The sequence below is a fragment of the Geotrypetes seraphini genome, chromosome 9 (assembly GCF_902459505.1).
Source record: "Geotrypetes seraphini chromosome 9, aGeoSer1.1, whole genome shotgun sequence".
NCBI lineage: Eukaryota > Metazoa > Chordata > Amphibia > Gymnophiona > Dermophiidae > Geotrypetes > Geotrypetes seraphini.
In genome coordinates this window covers 6567019-6590251 of record NC_047092.1, presented here as the reverse complement: position 1 = coordinate 6590251, position 23233 = coordinate 6567019, and the positions used below count along the sequence as shown (strand labels likewise).

General features: G+C 43.1%; 1 protein-coding gene across 17 annotated transcripts in view; it reads left to right on the top strand.

Moving 5' to 3' along the window:
• Positions 1 to 23233, top strand: part of CELF2 (CUGBP Elav-like family member 2) — a 1015007-nt gene that overhangs the window by 943078 nt on the left and 48696 nt on the right. For all 17 annotated transcript variants that reach the window (XM_033957563.1, XM_033957566.1, XM_033957556.1 and 14 more), the window contains 3 exons: positions 4386 to 4544; positions 9217 to 9280; positions 14698 to 14832. In XM_033957563.1, coding sequence (XP_033813454.1) covers positions 4386 to 4544; positions 9217 to 9280; positions 14698 to 14832 — 358 coding nt within the window. The remainder of the gene's footprint in view (positions 1 to 4385; positions 4545 to 9216; positions 9281 to 14697; positions 14833 to 23233) is intronic.

The following is a 23233-nucleotide window of genomic DNA, read 5'->3' as shown; positions in this document are numbered from 1 at the left end:
ATGTATTTTGCAAGCATGGAGTTTCTGTGTATGAATTTGTAGCAGACCAGCTCGTTATCTCGTGCCCCAAGAGGGGGTATATTTCAGGAGCAGGTGCATTATTTCCAGTGTGCTTTTTGACATGCTGTGGCCGGTTTCCTGGCTATGTGGCTATTGTATCGGCAAGTTCCTCAGTGGTCACCTCATCCCTTACAAATGACCCTGCATGAGGATACTAAATACTGTATATAATGTTAAAGTGATAGTTGTATGTATTAGTGGTTTTGTCTCTGTGATTATTCTATTTTGTTTTTAGATTTATGAATGTTATTTTGTACGCCACAGAGGTATAGATGGAACATAAATCTGTAGGGCCTTAAGACTTAAAATCCTTTTGAGCCAAGGAATAAGTCTGTCTAGAAGAAGAAAGCTTTAAAACATGTTTCTTTTTATGACTATGATATGTTGTGCAGGGAATATCTTTGTTCAGGACGCAGCAGTTAGGCTGATTTTTGGACTAAAGAAGTCTGATCACTTCACTGCCTTCTTTCGCATACTGCATTGGTTGCCAGTGGAGGCTCGGATTAAGTTTCAATTTGGATGCTTTTGTTACAAAATCCTGCTTGCACTTTCTCCCAATTATCTTACGGATTCATTCTCATTCGCTACTAAGAAATATACTAGACGTTCACGTGCCAATTTTATTTTCCCATTGGTAAGAGGATGCAAATTCAAAAAGTACCACCATCGCCTTCTTTCCTACCAGGCAGCGTCCTGGGATAAAGATTTAAGCACCTTAATTATGTCTTCAACCACTTACTTGGATTTTAGGAGGCATCGAAAATCTTATTTGTTTACCAAATATTTGGGTAATTAAGGTAGTTCATCTCATTGTTCAACTTCTTTTGTAAACCGCATAGAACTTCACGGTCCTGCGGTATAGAAGCAAATTGTACAATAATGTGATCTTGATTACTTGTTCTGCCACTTTGATAGGCTCTTTGTATGCCCGAGTTAGGGTACTGGTCTTTGACCTGGGGGCTGCCACGTGAGCGGACTGCTGGGCACGATAGACCACTGGTCTGACCCAGCAGCGGCAATTCTTATGTTCTTATGTGTCTTAAGTGTTAAGAAACTGTAATTGGCCAGTGGCTTCATCAGGATATATAATAAACCAGTTGGCTAAACAGAGTCTGTTATAAGGGAGATGTATTGTTTGAAAAATGGAATTTGTGAGGATTTTAAAGTACCCATGAAAACGAGGGCTGCTTTGGCTGTGCCATGAAATACCATAGTAAACATAGTAGATGACGGCAGATAAAGACCCGGATGGTCCATCCAGTCTGCCCAACCTGATTCAATTTAAATTTTTTTTTTTTTTTTTAATTTTTTCTTCTTAGCTATTTCTGGGCAAGAATCCAAAGCTTTACCCGGTACTGTGCTTGGGTTCCAACTGGGTACCAACGATCTTTGTGAAGCATACAGACCTGCTATAACTTAACCCACCATCACTGTACCAGGTATACCAGCACTTTGTTCATACATGAATGGTTCAGCTCGGGTTTGACAGGTGCAAAGGCCATTCCTTTGTTTTTAGTTTGAGTATTACTGGCAATGACCCTAGAAGACTAGTGGAACCGGCTTCAGCTCCCTTTTTCTTCCTGTTCTTGACTTGGCGGCTTGATTCTGATTTCTAGAGTGTTGTGGCAGGGTGAAGTTACCTTCTGTTATCCCTGAAAGGATGCAGGACCGAGGGTCAGATTCATGAAAATTAAAGTTGCCTTTAATGCGGTCGCTAAACCGGTTCCGTCAGGCTTAGCATGCATGCGTTTTAGTGATGGATTATCAAAACGGCTTACCATGGCCTTTTCCAAGCTTCCGAGCAGTCTCTGATCCTGCCATGCAAATGGGCTCATCAATATTTAAATGAGCACTCCAATCGATTCTTTATTATCGCCGAGTGATTCTTCAAGCATGGTGTTGACTTTTGGTGACCAAAAAAATCAGGGACTGGTCCAGGGGTGCCGGTACTGTAAAAAGCGCATTCCTGGCATGTGATTTGACTGTGGCTCATGAAAAAATAAAAACGTGATTCACATATAGTCTTTGGGGGGGAGAGGCAAAAACACGCATCTTGAGCGTGTAGTATAGTTGTGTATTATGTGTTGCTGGTTGTGGTTCATGATAAAATTTGACATTAAAAACAAAATTACAAGATTTACATGAATTATAGTAGTTTGGGGGGAAGAAAAGGCATGTCTTATGCACGCTTGTCGAAAGCCGACGTTGCATCTCCCTTCCCTTCATCCAATAGCTCTGACATGCCTGTGATTGACACACCGCAGAGGGCATTGCTTTTCCCAGCACATGCACACATGTACGCCTCATTCGTGGTGCATTCTGCACATGTGCCGATCACTATCACCAGCGACTCATCTCATGTAAATTTAGCGAATCTTCGCTACTCTCCGCCAACCTCATTTGCATGCGTGTTTTTTTAAGAATGACTCACGTTTTTGAAATCACCAGAATGACAGCAGCAGCCCATCGGTTTTTATCGCAAAGTTTTGAGAATCTGGCCCATAGTATTCAACTTCTATATTCTTAACCACAGGAAGCCCATGCATATGGGTTGCAGAGACAACAGTGACTTAGATAGTCATAAGTACTAGGACCTCTCCAGATAGCTAGTACTGTGCTTTAAAAGAAGTGGCCCAGGATCAAAAGTGCTTCTGTGGTCACTTTTAAAGCACAGCAGTAGCTATCTAGAGAGGTCCTAGTAAATGTGGTTATCTAAGTCACAATTGTCTCTACAACATTTAAGACTCCTGATGCAGGCCGGTGTGGCCTAAACGGTGACCCGTCAAATGTTCACAGGACATTGGTGCGCCAACAATTCCGCCCTGACATTTTCACGCAGGACAAATGTGCACCCCCCACCCCCCAATGCCTTCCCATTTGTGCTCTGAGGGGAGTGTGGGGGGAAACCTCCCCCCCCCCCACTACACTTACAACTCGTGCTCTCCTCCCGAAGCCTTCCCGTTTCCGCTCTTCCACTCTAAGGGTGGAGAACCCCCCCCACACACACACACACACACTATAATCGCGCTCTCATTCAGGGGGATGTCGACGCACTCTCAATTTAAAGATTGCCGCAACCTCCTCCCCCCACTGCACTTATAATTGTGCCCTGAAAATCCCGCTCCCTTCATGCGCACACTTGTCGATGCGTGCATTTGACGGAGCAGAATTGTCGAGGCGCAATTGCCCTGCCCTCTATTGATGGTGTACCGGCCGAAATGTGTACATGTCGAGTCTTTGAGTTACTGAAGTGAATAAAAGACAGCTGTGAAACATACAAAGCTCACCTGTCTTGATTGAACACCTCCACTGTTTGTTTGGTAGCGTCTGACTCATTGAGGTGGCTCTACTGGTTCTGCACCCTGGTTGGGGAGGTGCAGACAGAGTCCAATTGGAACCAGATCAATTTTAGCATGCTTTGACATCTACAAAAAAACCAAAACAGGGTCTAATATTTAATGGAGTTTAAGCAGGCAGGAGAAACTCCTGAGCTCATCAGTCCATTCCCGGCACTTAACCTCACACTGCCACTGAAATATCTCTTCTGACCACCATGGTACTGGGGGGGGGGGGGACTTCCAGTACCATAGGTGGCGTCAGGGAGGAACCAGCACCAGCCGTATTCAATGCCAGTGCTCATATAGCTAAGCAGGCTGATTTGACCAAGCAAAAGGCAATGCCATCTTTACTCACTTAGCTATTCGGGTCCAGTCGCTGAATAATAGCCAGGAGCTGCATAACTTTGGCATCCATGGCTGGCCCAGTCATTCTGTGCTGATACTCAGGCGTGGCCTAGCATTGAACGTTCAGGCTTAATTCTACCTACAGCTGTCAGTGACTTAAAAACGGGCTGAATATTTTCCCCAGTTTTTAGTTTTGATAACTGAGTCCCTGCGTGGTTCCATGGTTGTCCAAGGATGAGCTGCTGATTTTGCTAGCAATGAGTCTATTTATCAAAAAAGAAAGATCAAAGAAAAATGTATCAATCGGACAAATCCATGGGGTTTTATATGAATTTTTATCATGTTGGATTGCAGCCTGCTAACTCTAGAGTGTGTGAGTGTGTGTGTGGAGATGGAGGTGGTGGCAGGGAGCAGAATGATAAACAGGCATGTAATTTCTAAAACTAGCGTTGCCTCCCGTATTTAAATTGATGCTGTTCTGGAATCTTTTTCTCTAAAATAAGACTGCCCCCACGAGGATGGAATTTCAGCAGATTTTGCACGCTTCTGAACGTGGGTAAGACCCCCGATGATATTGGAAGGATGGTTCCCGTTCTGTATCTGGCTTCATGTCCCCCTTTTCCCAATGTTGTCCATTTCTAGGGCTGTGCTTCGCCGATAGTGGTGAAGTTTGCCGATACCCAGAAGGACAAGGAGCAGAGGCGACTGCAGCAGCAGCTTGCCCAGCAAATGCAGCAGCTGAACAATGCCACCTGGGGCAACCTGACGGGACTTGGAGGACTTACGCCGCAGTATTTAGCTGTAAGTATCAGAAACGTACACTAAACAGCCAAACTTTGTACGGAAAAAACACTAATCATTTCACCTACAGGAAAAAGCTCCCAAGTCCACGAGCCCACTCCTGTGCTTTGAAGCAGGTGTTTTACACTTCCTCCTAAGAGTATTTCATAAGATGTTGTTGACTGGGTGGGGGATTTGTTTGCTTTGAACAGGGCTTGTCTGCTTACCGTATATACTCGAATGTAAACCAATCCGAATATAAACTGAGCTAACCTTTTTTTTTCTCCCCAAAAAGGGAGGAGAAAAGGTTGACTCCAGTATAAACTGAGGGTTTATATTCAAGTATAAGTATTGATGGTCCAGTGATGAGGTGGGACAGGAGATGAGCTGGCTTCCCCATGTCTTTCTCAATAACAGACTATGGAATTTTCCTCCAGGAACTTGTCCAAACCTTTCTTAAAACCGGCTTCGCTACCCGCTCAGGCCAATAGTTCATCTAGCCTAGTGTCCCGTCTTCACGATGGCCAATCCAGGTCACAAGTACCTGGCAAAAATCCAAATAATGGCAATATTCCATGCTGCCAATCCAGGACAAGCAGTGGCTTCCCCCATGTCTTTCTCAATAGCAGACTTTGGACTTTTCCTCCAGGAACTTGTCCAAACCTCTCTTAAAACAAGCTACATTAACCGCTCTTACCACAACCTCTGGCAACGCATTCCAGAACTTAACTATTCTCTGAGTGAATAAATATTTCCTCCCATTGATTTTAAAAGTATTTCTCTGTAACTTCATCGAGTGTCCCCTAGTCTTCTTGCCAAATTCGTATTATGATGCTTTATCCTGGAGTTTTTTTCTCTGGTAAACCCTAGTATCAGTCGGAAGAGTTGGCCCCCTGAAATAAAGCTAAATTCATCCTGCAGGAGAAGTAGATCCAGAACAGCCAGGGAAAATGCAAAATTATAAGAAATAATTGCATAAGAAGGTAAGGCTGCAGATGTTCTAAGTAGAGGGAGAGAAGGTTGGAAAGTCGGTATAAGAAGGGACGAGACTTCCAAAGGTGTGAAGAGAGAAGGACATGATGTAAGAGTTGGAAGAGAGCTAGTGATTGAGGATGAGGAAGGGGTGCTAAAGTGTGTGGGTGAAAAGGACGAGGAAATGATGGAATGGGGCAAAATAAGAATGCTTAGAAATAGGTATGAAGAGAGAAGCGTATGATGGTAGGAAGAGCAGTGGGGTTGGGGAAGGAAGTGAGACAGAGTGAGGTATGGCAGAGAACGAATAAGAGGGAAAAAGGGCAAGTCGGAGGGAGAGAGGAATTGAAGGATGAGGGTTAGAAAAAAGAGAAGGGTTTGGGAGAGATGAAACAAATAGGAAAAGATAAGAACAAAATTAAGAATTTGACATGAAAAGATGCAATGAAGGATTAGAAGTGAAGAGTATAAAAAAAAAGCCCCCCGACGCCTCCGAGCAAATAATTCAACTCCAAATCACACTTCTCATCATCCAGGATCCAAGGCGCAAACTTACTAATAATGCTTCCTTCATCCAAAAAAGTCAAATACAAGCAAATCTATAACTCCCTATTTACCTATGGAATGGTCTCCCAACAAACAGTAGAACTGAACTGAACTACCTCAGTTTTGGGGGGGGGGAAAAAACTTCATAAAAACCTACATGTACAACGGACTTCATCAATCTGTAACTTAATTGCCACTGCCATCTCAAGAAAACCATTACTAGTACCACACCCCAATATATCGTATTATGTAGGACATTGTATATAACACCATGGAAAACCTCCCCCAAAATTGCAATTTACATGTCAGACCTGCCCTACTCACTATTACAAAACTTTAAAAAAAATTGTTATCGAAATGTCATTTAATTCCCCATAATATTGTATATGGCCTTTAACCTATTCTGGATAAGTGTGATACAGAAATTCGAATTAGATTAGATAGGATCTTCTACCTGGTTATCTCCCACTAACTATCTAATCTAATCAGGATTTCTTAATCGCACTTACCCAGTACAGGTTCAAAGCAATTTAATAATAATAATAACTTTATTCTTGTATCCTGCATTACCATGGAAGTTCTATGCGGTTAACAGAAGAAGAGACTGTACAATTACAGCGAAGTTACAATTTCGTTAAAGTTACATTAACATTTTAGACAATGCATTTTTCAAACAAGTTAAATTTACATTTTAGACGATACATTTATGAAGAAGTTAATTTTTGCAGGTAGGTAATATATTCGGAGTAGTTATGTTTGCTATGAGTTTGCATGTACAAGCCCATGCAAGCCATTTTATGTTTTTACCATGCTTTGTTAACTATGTTTTGCCACCTTGTCTAAGTTTATCGTGCTATCTGTCACCATACTATGGGCTAGATCAGACATGGGCAGCTCCGGTCCTCGAGGGACGGAATCCAATCGGGTTTTCAGGATTTCTTCAATGAATATGCATGAGATCTATTTGCATGCACTGCTTTCAATGCATATTCATTGGGGAAATCCTGAAAACCCGATTGAATGCTGGCCCTCGAGGACCAGAGTTGCCCGTGTCTGGGCTAGATTCACTAAGCCCACTGATCGTATTTGCTGCGATCATGTACCAACCCGACTTTCCTCCGACCCGATTCACTAACCTCTGTGCCGATCATCCTCCGATATGGTCTGCGCATGCAAATGAAGGGGAACGGCATTCTAAGTAGGAAGGACGCGATTCACAAAACAATTTCAGGAACACTGGCTGGCCGATCCAAAAACAAGCGACTGCTGAGGACCAATCACTTGTGCAAAAATTCTGCTCTCTGCCCCAATTCTGCTTCTCCTGCTCTCTGCCCTGACTCTGTGGTTTTAACCCACAGTGCAGCCCCGCTTTCAATCCACGTGGTTAAAACCACGGGCTCGCGAAAGTTTCCAGCTCTGTATTTTTTTTAAAAAAAGTTTCCCACTCTTCCTTCATGGTGAGCATGTGCAGACCATCTGCACATGCGTCAGGATCGCTCTCCAGCGATCCATGTGGTCGGTGGGGGGCGTGCCTCCGATCGCCCCCATTTGCATGAAGACATGTTGAGAATTCGTCGGCCTGCCACGGATCGGACACGGGCAGGTTAGTGAATCTAGCCCTATGTCTGGTTGGAGCTGCAGCCTAGGCACCCACACTGCTCCTTGTAACCCTGGGCAAGTCACCTGCTCCCCCATTGCCCCAGGTACATTAGATAGACTGTGAGATCACCAGGACAGAGAGGGAAAAATGTAAATCATTCTGAGCTCTCCTGGGAGAACATTCTAGAAAATCGAATACATAACTAAAAGGCTACTTCACATTATAGAGAAAGGTTAAATTGTTGGAAGTGAGGAGATACCTCTTGTATCTTTATTTGGTCTTTTTCGATGCCAATTAGAGAATGACACGGTGACAAAATTCATCACCGTTCCCTTCCCCGTGGATAACCGCGGGAAACCATCTTCATGTCATTCTTTAAGGAGAGAGGGAAGAATCAGAGTATGAATGGCCACAACCACTGACCCGCAGGCTTTGCTTTGAAGAATGCTGGTGTAGAAGGACTGAGGTTGAAACAGACACTACAGAATGACAGTCTCTGGTATCCAGAGCAGATATTGTGATGTCATAATGCCTCATTCCACCAGTGCCTAAGAGCCAATCACATCAGTGATGTCACAATGGCTTCATTATCCTTGGCTCCCATAAGAATCAGAGTATGAATGGCCACAACCACTGACCCGCAAGCTTTGCTTTGAAGAATGCTGGTGTAAAAGGACTGAGGTTGAGATAGACACTAAAGAATGACAGTCTCTGGTATCCAGAGCAGATACAGTGATGTCATAATGCCTCAGTCCACCAGTGCCTAAGAGCCAATCACATCAGTGATGTCACAATGGCTTCATTATCCTTGGCTCCCATAAGAATCAGAGTATGAATGGCCACAACCACTGACCCGCAAGCTTTGCTTTGAAGAATGCCGGTGTAGAAGGACCGAGGTTGAAATAGACACTAAAAAATGACATGGGATTATTTCCCGCGGTTATCCGCAGGGACAGGAACGGTGATGAATTTTGTCACCGTGTCATTCTCTATTGCCAATGCCACCATTTCCCTGCTTCTTTCTGCCTGCCTATCTCTATATCCTTCCTTCTGTCCCATTCCCACCCTCCCCTCCAGCTGCCTTCCTAACACTTACATTTTGGAGCTACCTCCTAGAGCTGGATCAAATTTGTCCGTGTCTGGATAGAGAGACATGTGTGTGCTGAAGTGCAGCATGCAGTCTAACAGATACATAGAATTCACTAAGAAATTGACTCATGGTAGCAAAAAAATCAAGCTGTGATTGACAAGGATGAATTGTGGTGAGTATCAGCCTACAGAGAGTTATAATTAGTCATGGTATGTTACTTTAAATAGATTTAACACCTGGTTCTTAAAAAGAGTAAATTGATTAATTGTCTTAAAGTCGCAATGCTATTGGAGTGTACTGTGTTCCTTAATAGAGATGAGACATTAATATGGATTTATAGCCCAGCCCAGGGGATCATCAGTCCACTGGCAGCAGAAAGTAAGAGGCAGCGGAGAACTAGAGAAAACAAAGCCAGCAGGAAAATGCCACTTAGGATATAATTTGTTTGACTGTTAATGCCTTCTTTTCCTTCCTTGAATCTGCAGCTACTTCAGCAAGCCGCCTCCTCCAGCAGCTTGGGTGCCTTCAGCGGCATACAGCAAATGGCCGGTGAGTTAAAGGGATGGCGGGGGCAAATGAAATAGCTTCAGATTTTGTAGCCTGTTGCAGCTGAATCCTGCTTCTCTCATTCATTTCTGTCAGAATCCAGGATCGTTTTCCATTGAAGCTCATGTTTCCGTTAGAAAATGCAAATTGGACCCATCTGGTCCAAGACAGAGTACTTGACGTATGGAACACTTTTATCCCTTGTCGAATCTGTTCTTCAAACTTAAAAAATTGTGAACTTTGTAGGTAGGCCTTATCTTGCATGTTAGAAGAATCCAGAAAGGCATTAGCATGAAAACATAAAAATTGCTTGCAAGTGAAAGAATGTCAGATCATATGCAAATGAGAGTTTAACACACGCTCTGAAAATACCAAAATCTGTTTACTTTCTTTAGCAAGTGATCATTAGCTTAGCGGGGTTTAAAAAAAGATTTGGATAATTTTCTGAAACAGATGGCCTGAGGAAATCCATTGCTTATTCATAGGATAAGCAGCTTAAAATCCATCAAGCCCAGTAGCCCGTTCTCACGGTGGCCAATCCAGGTCCCTAGTACCTGACCAATACCCAAAGAGTAGCAACATTCCATATAGAATCTCAAAGAATAGCAAGATTCCGGAATCCCAGAGAGTAACAAGATTCTAGAACCCCAATGAGTGGCAACATTCCATGCTACCGATCCAGGGCAAGCAGTGGCTTCCCCCATGTCTTAATAACAGACTGTGGACTTTTCATCCAGGAAATTGTCCAAACCTTTCTTAAAACCAGCACTTTCTGGTGATTTGCCTGCCTGTGGGTACTAATTGTGGGCACCATTTTGTCAAAAAGAAATCTTCAGGAGAGTGTGCGTCATGGGCAGAAAATGGGCATGGAAATGTTATCTTGTAACTAGCACACTCACATTAGTACATGCTAACTAAATATAACGCAGAGTTAATACAGGCTCACTTAGCACCGCTCCCATGTTTGTTTGGGTTTTTTTTAATTTCAAGCCCTGCATGCGTTTGGAAACGTTAGCAGGGGACCTGCAAAAAAACAAATAGGAATAAAGAAAGCCATAATGTACTGCTGAGGTAAATCTGAACGATACTGCACGTGGAAGTTCCCATTGGCATAAGCGAAGCCCAGATTTTTCTCAGCGTAGTCAAAGGGCCCCCTAAGAACCAGTAATATGCTGACGCTATGACACCAAAGAATCTCGGGATAACACCATAACCATCCTATTTCTGAAATTTATACAGTTGTTTCCCTTTTCTTGTTTTGGGCACTCATGCTAAAAAATGTGTAAGAATCTGAGGCTGACAAGAAAAAGATAAGTTGAAATCATAGTTTTATCCGTAAAGAGGAGCAAAACTTGAGATCTTTGAGTAAGGGCTTGTGTTGGAGATGACATCAGACATTATCAAATGCAAATATCATCACACTTACAGATATCCTCCTTTCTCTCCCGGAAACGCATCTATGACTGTACGGCAGCGTTCAACGAATGTGCTAATATGTCTTCTGAGAACAGTCTATAACCGCCCATCTGTCACTTTCTAACAGGCCTGATTGGCAAGCATGAGTAACAACTGACATCTGTTCTTCCTTATTGATATGCAGATTTATGGTAATTGTTGTGAACAATATGACAGAAATTACCTAAGGTGAACATTAAATTAAATTTCCATACCCTTCTCCTTATAAATACATTTTGTAAATAAAATTCTTAAGGTTTAGGCAGCCATGTTGTGTGTCGGCTTTGTACCTAATTTAATTTTTATTTTTTTTTAATCTGCTGAGTATCAAAATGAAAACAGAATAATGGTGGTTGGCAGTGTGTGCCAGCTTGAACCCAGCAGTGCTCTGAAATCTGTGTTTTATGTAGGGCTTAATTGGGGGGGGGGGAAGGCCTAGAACACGGTTCCCTCACTTTCCAGACTCCAGAGCAACAGGTATCTTCTGCTTCAGGCAGCCTGCAAGAAAGAGGAGGGGAGGGGAGGAGATGAACCTGGAGTAGAACAGGCTCTGCTGCCTAATCCAGCCCCTTTTCTGTAGCTCTGCCCCCGTCTGTCCGTTCTTCCCCAAACCACAGTTCTACTTCCTTTTTGTTTACAAGGTAAACCCTGCTTATATGTCATTTCTTGCTGGACAGAATGTGTCGTTTGACACCAAACATTTGATTTGCTGGAGCAGAAGAGCATTTATAAACTAGATTATCATGGCCATGACGTAAAGCAGGTGTTAAGGCAGGTTTAGACCTACTTAGGGTTGCCAGATTTTACTATAGTAAAATCCATACCATTAGACCCGCCCTGCTCCACCCATCCCCACCCCTTTACGCCCCAGTCCCACCCCCAATCCTAGCTCTAGCCCCACTCTCCACTGCCTGCCCTCATCGGGCAGGAGGAAGTCCATGCATTTGTGGATGATGCCAGTTGCTCGTATTTCCTCCTGCCAGACGCGATTTAGAGGCTTTTCAAAACCCAGACAAAGTGCCGGGTTTTGAAAAGCCGTCTGGACCACCGGACATGTCCTCAAAAAGGAAGACATGTTCAGGGAAATCCGGACCTCTGGTAACCCTAGATCTACTCGCAGTGCAAGTAGAAATTTCTAGTTACTATTTCAAGAAAAACAGGGTTGCAGGTCCATAGAGGTAGGGTTACCAAATTTCCTCTTTAAAAAAAGAGGTTATCTGGCCCAGCCCCATTCCGCCCCCACACAAAACTTGCATCTCCTTCCCCGGGCCGCATCTGGAAGGCATCTGTGCACGCGCAGATGTTGAGGCGATGACATCATGCATATGCATGCATGTGATGTCATCATGTCAACATCCGAGCATGCGCAGGCGCCCTTCAGACATGTCCCAGGAACTCCCATAACCCAGACAAACTGCCGGGTTTTGGAAATCCCTCCAGACACCCAGACAGTCCTCTAAAAAGAGGACATGTCTGAGTTGCTTCCTATGTCTGGTAACCCTACAAAGATGGAAATGGTGTAAAGCCACAGAAATATAAAAATGAAGGCAGAGAGCGACCGTATAGCCCCTTCAGTCTGCCCATCCATGCCATTTGCTACTTCTTCCTCTCCTTTAGAGATTATATGTACTTGTTCTTGAATTCAGCTCCGCTTCATCTCACCACCTCCACCAGGCGGTCGTTCCCTGAATTCACCACCCATTCCGTGAAGAAACATTTCCTCAGGTTACTTCTATGCCCTTTCACCTTCATTCCAAATCTTCCTTTCAGTCCATAGTCTGTTATTGAGAAAGACAGGGGGGAAGCCACTGCTTGCCCTGGATCGGTAGCATGGAATGTTGCCATTCTTTGGGATTCTAGAATCTTGCTATTCTTTGGGATTCTGGATGGAATGTTGCTTCTCCTTGGGTTTTGGCTAGGTACTAGTGACCTGGATTGGCCATTGTGAGAACGGGCTACTGGGCTTGATGGACCATTGGTCTGACCCAGTAAGGCTATTCTTATGTTCTTATGAAAGAAACTTGTCTCTTGTGCATTTATGCCATGGAGGTATTTAAACGTCTCTACTGTATTTCCGCTCTCCCATCTTTCCTCCAAAATATACATGTGAGATCTTTGTCTGGTCCCCCCGCATTTTAGGACGAATACCACTGACCATTTTAGTAGCAGGTCCTCCTTTAGTTAAGGCTCACTTAGCTATGAGGATGCATTCTTTTATTTTGTTCCTGCGGGCTTTGTGGGCTGAAAGTCTCTACTGCATTTTAAATGCCTTCATAACACAAATGATTATGTAGCTGTGTTTGATGTGACTTCTCCCCGAGGATTAGAAGGCATGACGCTTTGGGTAGTTATTGACTGCTACTTCTTGTATGGTTATCTTGTGTGTATGGGCTTTCCAATCACAAATTGGAGCATTTTTCTTATATCATTTTTATTGCGTTTCATTTTTTTGAATACCACTGCAATTTTATATAAAGTTAATTGGTATATTAACTTTAATAAATTATAAACTAGCTGCCTTCCTGTTTTGGCCTTCCCTTCCAACATGTTCCTGTGTTCTCGTCTTCCTCTAGACGAGTGGTTTAAAAAAATGGAAAAGTACTTCGGGAGAGTAAAGATTCTGCTCAGAATAAAACATAAGAACATAATAGCCTTACTGAGTTAGACAGTTTCCCATCTTCACAGTGGCCAATCCAGGTCACAAGTACCTGGCAAAATCCTAATAATAGCAACGTTTCATGCTACAGATCCAGGTCAAGCAGTGGCTTCCCCCATGTCTGTCTCCAGGAACTTGTCTAAACTCTTTTTTTTTTTTTTTTTTTTTAACCAGCTGCACTAAGCACTTTTACCACATCCTCTGGCAATGTGAACTATTCTCTGAGTGAAAAAATATTTCCTCCTATTAGTTTTAAAATTATCTCCCTGTAGCTTCGAGTGTCCCCTAGTCTTTGTAAATTTTGATAGAGTAAAAAATCGATCCACCTGTACCCATTCTGCACCACTCAGGATTCTGTAGACTTCAATCAGATCTCCCCTCGGCCATCTATTTTCCCAGCTGAAGAGCCATAACCTCTTTAGTCTTTCCTCGTATGAGAGAAGTTCCATCCTCTTTATCATCTTGGTCGCTCTTCTTTGAATTTTTTCTAGTGCCGCTATATCTTTCTTGAGATAAGGAGATCAGAACTGAGCGCAATACTCCAGTTGAGGTCACACCATGGAGTGATACAGAGGCATTATAACATACTTAGTCTTGTTAACCTTCCCTTTTTTAATTAGATTGTGTGCCTTACAGGACAGATAGAGAAATTACTTAGATTACCTGCTTACTATTCAATGTATTGTAAATTTAATTTCTGCAGAGGAAAGGCAGTAAATCAAATAAAGATAACCCTAATTCCTAGCATCTTGTATGCTTTATTGGTTGCTGCCGCACAGTGGGTGGAAAGTTTCATCATATTGTCTACAATGCCACCCAGATCTTTTTCTTGGGCGCTGACCCCCAAGGTGGACCCTAGCATCTGGTAACTATGATAGCATAGCTGGAACTCCACCCTTACCTCTTTCCTCACTGTCTCCTCCAGCATTATTCATTGACCCCTCCCCCCTGTCCAGTCTTTCCTGATCGGAACCCTCACAGATTAGAAAAATCTGTCACTTCCACCAGTGCCACCTCTGGGTTCAAAATATCTCTCTAGACTAGCATTTTCTAGTTGTATCCTAGAGGTGGTGGGGTCTGCTCAGTTTTCAGGGTAAATATAATGAATATGCATAAAATGTATATGATTATATTGGAAGCTCGTGAAGTCATGCATATTCATTCTGGCTATCCTAAAAGGTAGACTTGGCTTGCTTTGTGGGAAGAAACTTTTGCCCAATCCTGCCTCTGATAACCCCCACCAGATTTCCAAGACACTCCAAATCCATGGATTCAGCCATCATCTTTGCTCTCTTTGTTTCTCACGCAGGAATGAATGCTTTGCAGCTCCAGAATTTGGCGACCCTGGCAGCTGCCGCAGCTGCAGCCCAGACCTCAGCTACCAACACCAATGCAAACCCTCTCTCCAACACGACCAGCACGCTGGGAGCGCTCACAAGTCCAGGTGAGATGCTCATGCTGTCATTTCAGATTTACCAAAGACATCAAAACACTGTGCCCCAAAGAATCTTCACAGAACGCTGCTTTTCCGAATATTACTCGTGTTTTTAATCTAATGAGGATAATATTTATCAACTTTGTGAGAGACAACATTATCTGGACAGTTCAGCATAGATAACTTGACCTGACTATTCAGCAGGACATATCGAAATAAATCTGCCACTGAATATAACCATTAATTATCTGCAGAGACTCTGGCCCAGCTAAGCTTAACCTGGCACAGATGAATAGAAACCCTGTCTGAAAAAAATTAAAACGAATTGGGCGATAGGCACCTATCTTCTTATGCGTGATTCTATGAAAGACAGGCGCTTATCACATGGTGTGTTTAAGAGCAGAGAAGGACTTAGGCTCCATTAGATGCAATTCTGTAAAGGACTTAGGCTCCATTAGGTGCAATTCTGTAAAGGACTTAGGAGCCATTAGGTGCAATTCTGTAAAGGACTTAGGCGCCATTAGGTGCAATTCTGTAAAGGACTTAGGCTCCATTAGGTGCAATTCTGTAAAGGACTTAAGCGCCTATCATGTAGACCTTTCAAATTCTGGCCTATGTTACAGGCGCTTAAGTTTTAAGTTAGGCATGATTCTGTAATAGGTGCCTAAGTGTGACCTTTAATATAGACCCCTATCTTTTTAGACACCATTTACAGAATTTCTCCCTTAGTGACCACCTCACTAATAGTCTTCCAAGAAACTGTCCCCAAGTGGCCACCCCAAAAGTCATTCACAACTTGAATGCCTGCATACAACTATCGTTATGTTTACTGTAATACAAGGGAGAGTGTGCAAATTGAATAGGATCTTCAAAGAAGGCGGAGGGTGGTATGAAAATGAGATTTAAGGAGAAGAGAAAGCAAGGGTGGGAGAGGAAGATAAATTTTAGATGTGTGATTATAATCATTTACGCTACAATGTCTTCTTGTTATTACCTGGTTGGAGGCAACGCAGCTTTGGTATTTGAAGGATCAGGAGAAATATAGAGTGGATGAAGGATTTAATTCAGTGTCTCCAACATCTGGCCTCAAGGCTGCATGCAGCTCCCAAAGTCCTCTGTTGCAGCCCTCAAACAGTTGGCTGAAATGCTCTTCAAATCCTGTAAATGCAAGTTTCACATTTATTAAAATTTGATTAATCGCTTTAAGTTCAAGTTTCAAGTTTATTAAAAGATTTTTAAACCGCTTAATCAGGTTTCTAAGCGGTGTACAATATAAAATTTACATAAAAACATATTAAAACTGGGGATACTGAATAAAATCCAAGTGTCATAATAAAGCACTGATAAGACATATAGACCTACTTCAAACAATAGGAAAATGGGGGAGAACTACAATCGTAAAAGAAAAGTGCAACAAAAAAGGGAAAATACAATAGGTTAGGTTAGGGTAAAAAGTAATAATTTTGATTTAGTTTTTGTCCTTAAGAGGACAGGTGTTGTCCAAAAACATGTACAATTAAAATGATGGGAATACAAGTAATCATCTAAAACAGTGGTTCCCAAACCTGTCCTGGGGGACCCCTAGCCAGTCAGGTTTTCCAGATATCCCTAATGAATATGCATGAGAGAGATTTGCATACCTGTCACTTTCATTATATGCAAATCTTTCTCATGCATATTCATTAGGGATATCTGGAAAACCTGACTGGCTGGGGGTCCCCCAGGACAGGTTTGGGAACCACTGATCTAAAACATGAAAAGGGACAAAGACTCTAATTGACAAACTGAAACATGAGGAAAAAGGGTGAACTACAATTTGTATAGGAAATAAGCCTAAAAAGGGTAGCGTTTGAGGAGAGGGAAGAGAACCTAGGGAAAACAAAGATTGAATGGTCAGTGCCAAAACAAGGCGATACTAAGTTGAAATTAAAACTCAAACGCATCTTTCAAAAGAAAATCAATCTTGCCCACTTGATATAGTAACTGCAATCAATCTCTTAAGAGTGTTACTCGGGTGTCTCATGTATGGAATGTGCTCCTGTTGACAATCGAAGATAGCCACACAGCAACGGTACCAGTGGGCTTCAATGCGATTGCCACGGGCCATCGTGGTAATTGGCTTTGTGAAAGAGAGCCAAAGAAAGTTTTTAAAATACACTGTGAACCAAAAAACAGAACCCCCTAATGTTTTTGTTGTGTCTTCCACAGAACTTGGACGATTCTTATGAAATTTAGTTTGTCGTATCCTGAGGGAAGTTGATGTAAAACGATGTAAATATTTCCTACTGTACCACAGCCCACCTTGTGAAAATGCATTGTTTCTATGGGATAAGGGGCAGAAGCAGACGATAATTTGTAAATAGCCTGTATCAAAATGGTTTTCACTGCAGAAGACCAAATTCTGATAAAGAACGTGGTACTGCTAAAAATAATAATAAGAAGAAGAAGAACAACTTTATTCTTGTATACCGCAATACCCTGGAAGTTCAATGCAGTTAACAGATGAAGAGACTGTACATTTACAGCGATGTTACATACATGACAGAGATGAGGCATAAAAGATAAAGGAGTTACAAAACAGGGCATTTAGTTAAACTAAGCGATCAGATTTGTTAGGCCATTAAGTAGCTTGACAAGATCGGGGAGTCGGGGAGTCCAAGGGCATATCGAAGGTCGGTGTAGGGGGCGAGGGAGAAAGGGTGGGAAGGAGTCAGAGAATTTGTCAAAGAGATAGGTTTTGATTGACTTCCTGAACATTTGGTAGGAAGGGTAATTAGAAATGAGGGCGGTTAGGCATTTGTTCCATTTGCCCGCTTGCAATGCTAGGGATCTGTCAAGGAATCTCTTGTGGAGGCAGCCCTTTAGGGATGGAAAGGTAAACAGGCAAGCGTTTCATGGTAGTAATAACAATAGCTTTATTTATATCCCGTCATACCTTTCAGTTCAAGACAGTTTAGAACAAGAGAGGCTGCAGGAATACAGTGAAGTTACATGAAGAGCATGAAGTAGAAGGAAACAAACAGGCGTGTAAAGTAATTATATATAGCAGAAGGCACGAGCATGCAAGTAGACGTAGAGGAAATCGTTTGAGGAAGTTTAAACAAATTTGTTTTCAGTGATCAGTAAAAGAATGTTGAAAGAGTTCCCGCAGAAGGATTGGAACAAAAATGGCCTTGATGTGCTGCTACGCAAGATCCGAGCAACGGCCACTGTGGATCGTGAGCCAGGAAGCAGATGACCTCGTTCGATGCCAGTGAATCACAAACTGTGTGCCGCCAGGGATTGAAGGACATATGACGTATACCCAGTGTCACTTCTGGTGTTGGCGCCTCTCCGCCCCGACACGAGCTTCGTCTCAGTCAGAAGTATGGCCACTGTATGGCATGCCCAATGATGATTTTATATTAAGAACATAAGAACATAAGCAATGCCTCTGCTGGGTCAGACCTGAGGTCCATCATGCCCAGCAGTCCGCTCACGCGGCGGCCCAACAGGTCCAGGACCTGTGCAGTAATCCTCTATTTATACCCCTCTATCCCCTTTTCCAGCAGGAAATTGTCCAATCCTTTCTTAAACCCCTGTACTGTACTCTGCCCTATTACTCCCTCTGGAAGCGCATTCCAGGTGTCCACCACTCGTTGGGTAAAGAAGAACTTCCTAGCATTCGTTTTAAATCTGTCCCCTTTCAACTTTTCCAAGTGTCCTCTTGTTCTTTTATTTTTCGAAAGTTTGAAGAATCTGTCCTTCTCTACTCTCTCTATGCCCTTCATGATCTTATAAGTCTCTATCATATCCCCTCTAAGTCTCCTCTTCTCCAGGGAAAAGAGACCCAGTTTCTCCAATCTCTCAGCGTATGAGAGGTTTTCCATCCCTTTTATCAAGCGTGTCGCTCTCCTCTGAACCCTCTCGAGTAACGCCATATCCTTCCTAAGGTACGGAGACCAATATTGGACACAGTATTCCAGATGCGAGCGCACCATCGCCCGATACAATGGCAGGATAACTTCTTTTGTCCTCGTTGTAATACCCTTCTTGATTATGCCTAGCATTCTATTTGCTTTCTTAGCGGCTGTTGCGCACTGTGCCGTCGGCTTCATTGTCATGTCCACCATTACCCCCAAGTCCCTTTCTTGGTTGCTCTCATTCAATAATATCCCTCCCATCGTATAGTTGTACCTCGGGTTTCTGTTTCCAACATGCAATACTTTACATTTCTCAACGTTGAACTTCATCTGCCATCTCGCCGCCCATTCCCCCAATTTGTTCAAGTCCCTTTGCAATTCTTCGCATTCCTCTTTAGTCCCAGCTCCACTAAATAGTTTTGTATCGTCCGCAAATTTTATTATCTCACACTTCGTGCCTGTTTCTAGATCATTTATGAATATATTAAATAGCAGCGGCCCGAGCACTGAGCCCTGCGGAACACCACTCGTGACCCCCATCCAGTCCGAGTAGTGGCCCTTCACCCCTACCCTCTGTTTCCTACCCGCCAACCAGTTTCTGATCCATCTATGTACGTCTCCGTCCACTCCATGGTTCTTCAGTTTCCGGAGTAGACGTTCGTGAGGCACCTTGTCAAAGGCTTTTTGGAAATCAAGGTATATGATGTCTATGGGGTCTCCTCTGTCCATCCGTTTGTTAATTCCTTCGAAGAAGTGCAATAAGTTCGTTAGGCACGATCTCCCCCTGCAGAAACCATGTTGGGTTGTTTTCAAAAGTTCGTTTCTTTCCAGATGTTCATCGATGTGTTCTTTAATCAGTGCTTCCGTCAGTTTCCCCGGAACCGAGGTCAAACTCACTGGTCTGTAGTTTCCCGGGTCACCTCTTGATCCCTTTTTAAAGATGGGCGTGACATTGGCTATCTTCCAATCCTCCGGGATCATGCCCGTTTTCAAGGATAGGTTGCAAATTTGCTGCAGTAGTTCCGCTATCTCCTCCTTTAATTCCTTCAGAACCCTGGGATGGATTCCGTCCGGACCCGGGGATTTGTCAGTTTTAAGTTTTTCTATCTGCCTGTGTACATCATCAAGGCTCACTTCCATGGATGTTAATTTTTCTGCTTGATTTCCATTGAAGATTTGTTCAGGTTCCGGTATATTACATAAAATGGGTCCTGATTTTGGTTAAATAACACATCTTAACAGTATCCCACTTTGATAACTCCCCCTCTAAATTTATTAGCGCTATTTGTAGGCTAAGAAGTGGACAAAGGACGTAAAATATTGAGAAACAGCTGATCAGCAAGACCCTATGCAAATCATGATTTCATGGAAAGTGGGATTCTCAGGCCTGTACCACAGTGTTTGTAGAGCTTTAGCTATGGATGACATTAAAGGAGTCTTGTCCTCAAGGGGTTTCCCTTATGCATTAGGCAACCATGACCAGTGGCATAATAAGGGGGAGGGGACAGGGAGACTGGCACCTCTGTGCCCCCCACCCTTCCCCCCGGTACCTCTTTAAAATCTTCGCCAGTGCGAGCTACTACTCTAGCCTGCTGCTCATGCAGGCCTGGTTCACTCTGAAATCACTTTCAGGTCGCAGGGCCAGGAAGTGATATCAGAAGGAAAGCCAGCGCGAGCAGCAGGCAGAGAAGTTGCTCGTGCTGGTGAATATTTAGAGGTACAGGGGTAGGAAGGGATGGCACAACTGTGATACAGGGGTGGAGAAGAGGGTGTGGGAGGGTGACGGAGAGGAGGGCAGGGGGGGTGGCACCTCCCACCCTTGCTCCACCACTGACTATGGCTGAGCATTTAAAAATGAATTTGCAGTGCAGTGTTGACCTTGCTGCTTCAGTCCCAACTTAATAATCCTGGATGACTTTGGGGAAGGATGGAGAAGTTCTTCTCCATTCAGTGATCCTGTTAGACCCATAGCGATGGTTTTTTACTTCCCTGCCTCCTTAGGCCTGAGAGTGTTTTACAAACAGAGCCTCCCATATGCCTTCTGCTACAGCTGGAGTCAATTTTGTTTGTGGGTTTTGTAGGGGGAGGGTTATCTGTTGCCCGACTTTACCACAGGAAGAGATGGTCGGAGCAGACTGCGAATGAGCAAGTCCGCGAACCGCAAATTCACGGGGAAACACTGTATAAGGATTTTGTTTTTTGTTTTGTTTTTGGCCATGGTGGACTACTTACATTTCAGAAAACTGCCACTTAAAAACCCTCATCCTGAAAGAAGATAGCTTGAGAACCCTAGAATCTATTATTAATGTTTTATAATTGTGCATTTCTAATTTTATTTCTGCATATATAGAAGCGTCCCTGTCGCTTTCTGAGAAATTATGCTAAGCAACCTTATTACTAAGAAAGCCCAAAAGATTAGCTTTCATCACCCGGGGGCATTAAGTGAAAGGTCTTTTGTCTCATGTTTTAAAAGAATTAAACTCATTTAAATTGCAGAGTTAGGCTGGCCATTTGGTACAGTTATCAAATACACTGATGATGACACTGACTGAAACTGAAAATTGAGCCGTTAAAGGGTTTTTAAAACGGAGGCAGATTCATATTTTCATCAATTTCTCTCGAGTCATTTGACAGTGTCATTTAATCATCTTTTTAGCTTAGATTCTAATAGCAAGGATTTATTTGGGGATGGTTCATCAGCAGAGCTCTACACCATCACGAGCAGGGAGGGAGTTGAGTCCTAAGTTGGCTCTGCAGCTTCCCCAGTTGGCGGGAACTAGTGTGTGCTGTAGGGAAAAGACTTATAGTCGCAATGCAATGCTGACTCCTAGTGGCAGGATTTAGGATCTATTTATTTATTCATTCAATTTTCTATACCATTCTCCCAAAGGAGCTCAGAACAGTTTACATGAATTTATTCAGGTATTCAAGCATTCTTCCCTGTCTGTCCCAGTGGGCTCACAATCTATCTAATGTACCTTGGGCAATGGGGGGATTAAGTGACTTTTCGAGGGTCACAAGGAGCGGTGTGTGGTTGAACCCACAACCTCAGGGTGCTGAGGCTGTAGCTTTAATCACTGCACCACTCTAGAAATCAAAATGTAGCAAAATGATCCAAGTATAGGACAATTCAGCCATTGTGACATCACTGATGAGGTTGGCTCTTACTGGTGCAATGAGGCATTATGATGTCACACTATTTATTTATTCAATTTTCTATACTTCTCCCAGGGGAGCTCAGAACGGTTTACATGAACTTATTCAGGTATTCAAGCATTCTTCCCTGTCTACCCTTGAGGGCTAATGTACCTGGGGCAATGGGGAGATTAAGTGACTTGCCCAAAGTCACAAGGAGCAGCATGAACCTGTAGCTTTAACCACTGCACCACACTAGGTTTCAGGGCTCTTGAGCTTTCAGCCAGCAGACTGTCACATCAACCAGTGAGCAAAAAATATGGAAAAATCTCCATTTATTTGCAAATGAGAGCTCATGACACTGGATCTGAGCTCCAGTTCCAATTGGACTGGAAGCCCCTCAAACAGGATGAAACTGCTAAATTAATAAAATAAAGCTTAATTGTGTTAAGGTGGACACCTGTTACCATATGGGCACTGATCTACCGCATCACCGGTTATTGTGCCAAATAAGTGTTTTCTTACTCATTTGCTGGTGCCTCAAATCTGCTGCTCCTGAATAAAGCAGGTATAGCAGGACCAGAACAGGCTGAAGTGGAGGCCCAAGGAAGCATTTCACACGGGACTGCCATGCTCCCACTTTCTCTCCTTCCTCCTGTACTGCTCGTTAAACTAAAGTATGCACCTGGCCAATGGAGAAGAAAAGGGGAGGCAGGTAGTGGAGGCTTTCTTTTGAGTATTTTTTTATGATACTTTTACAAAATATATGCAAGGGGCAGAAAACCCCCCGAAAGTAAATCCAGTGTAATGGCATTAGCAAGGAATCCTTGCCCTCTATGCATCAATATGTGTCTTAAATGTTTTATTACACGTTTTTGATTTTCTGTTTTATTGTATGTTCAATTATTTTGTTGATTTATATTGTGTATGTTGAGTTTTAAACCATCTAATACAGGTTTCGGCAAGCAATGGCCCGTGGGCCAAATCCAGCCCGTGAGCTAAGAATGGATTTTACAATTTCAAATTCTTTAAAATTTCAAAGTACGCGCTATAACGGCTGACAACCGAATTGTGGAGTTGCAAGAAAGACGTCACAAGGCGCTCCTATAGCTTCTCATTCTCTCGCTCTTGGTGGCCTCTGCTGTGATGCCACGTGGTCACAGTTACAATTCGGCAGCATTTATAGTACTACGTTTATCGCTATTCTGCTCGTGCTGTTCTATCGTGAATCTGTAATAGTTCTCTGTATTGTCTATCATTCTCGCCTTATGACCAGTTCATATCCAATATTTCATCACAACGCAATTTCTTCGTGAAAATGAAAATGAGGCTCCAACTAAAGTAAGTTTACGAGTATCTCATTTATTATCCAA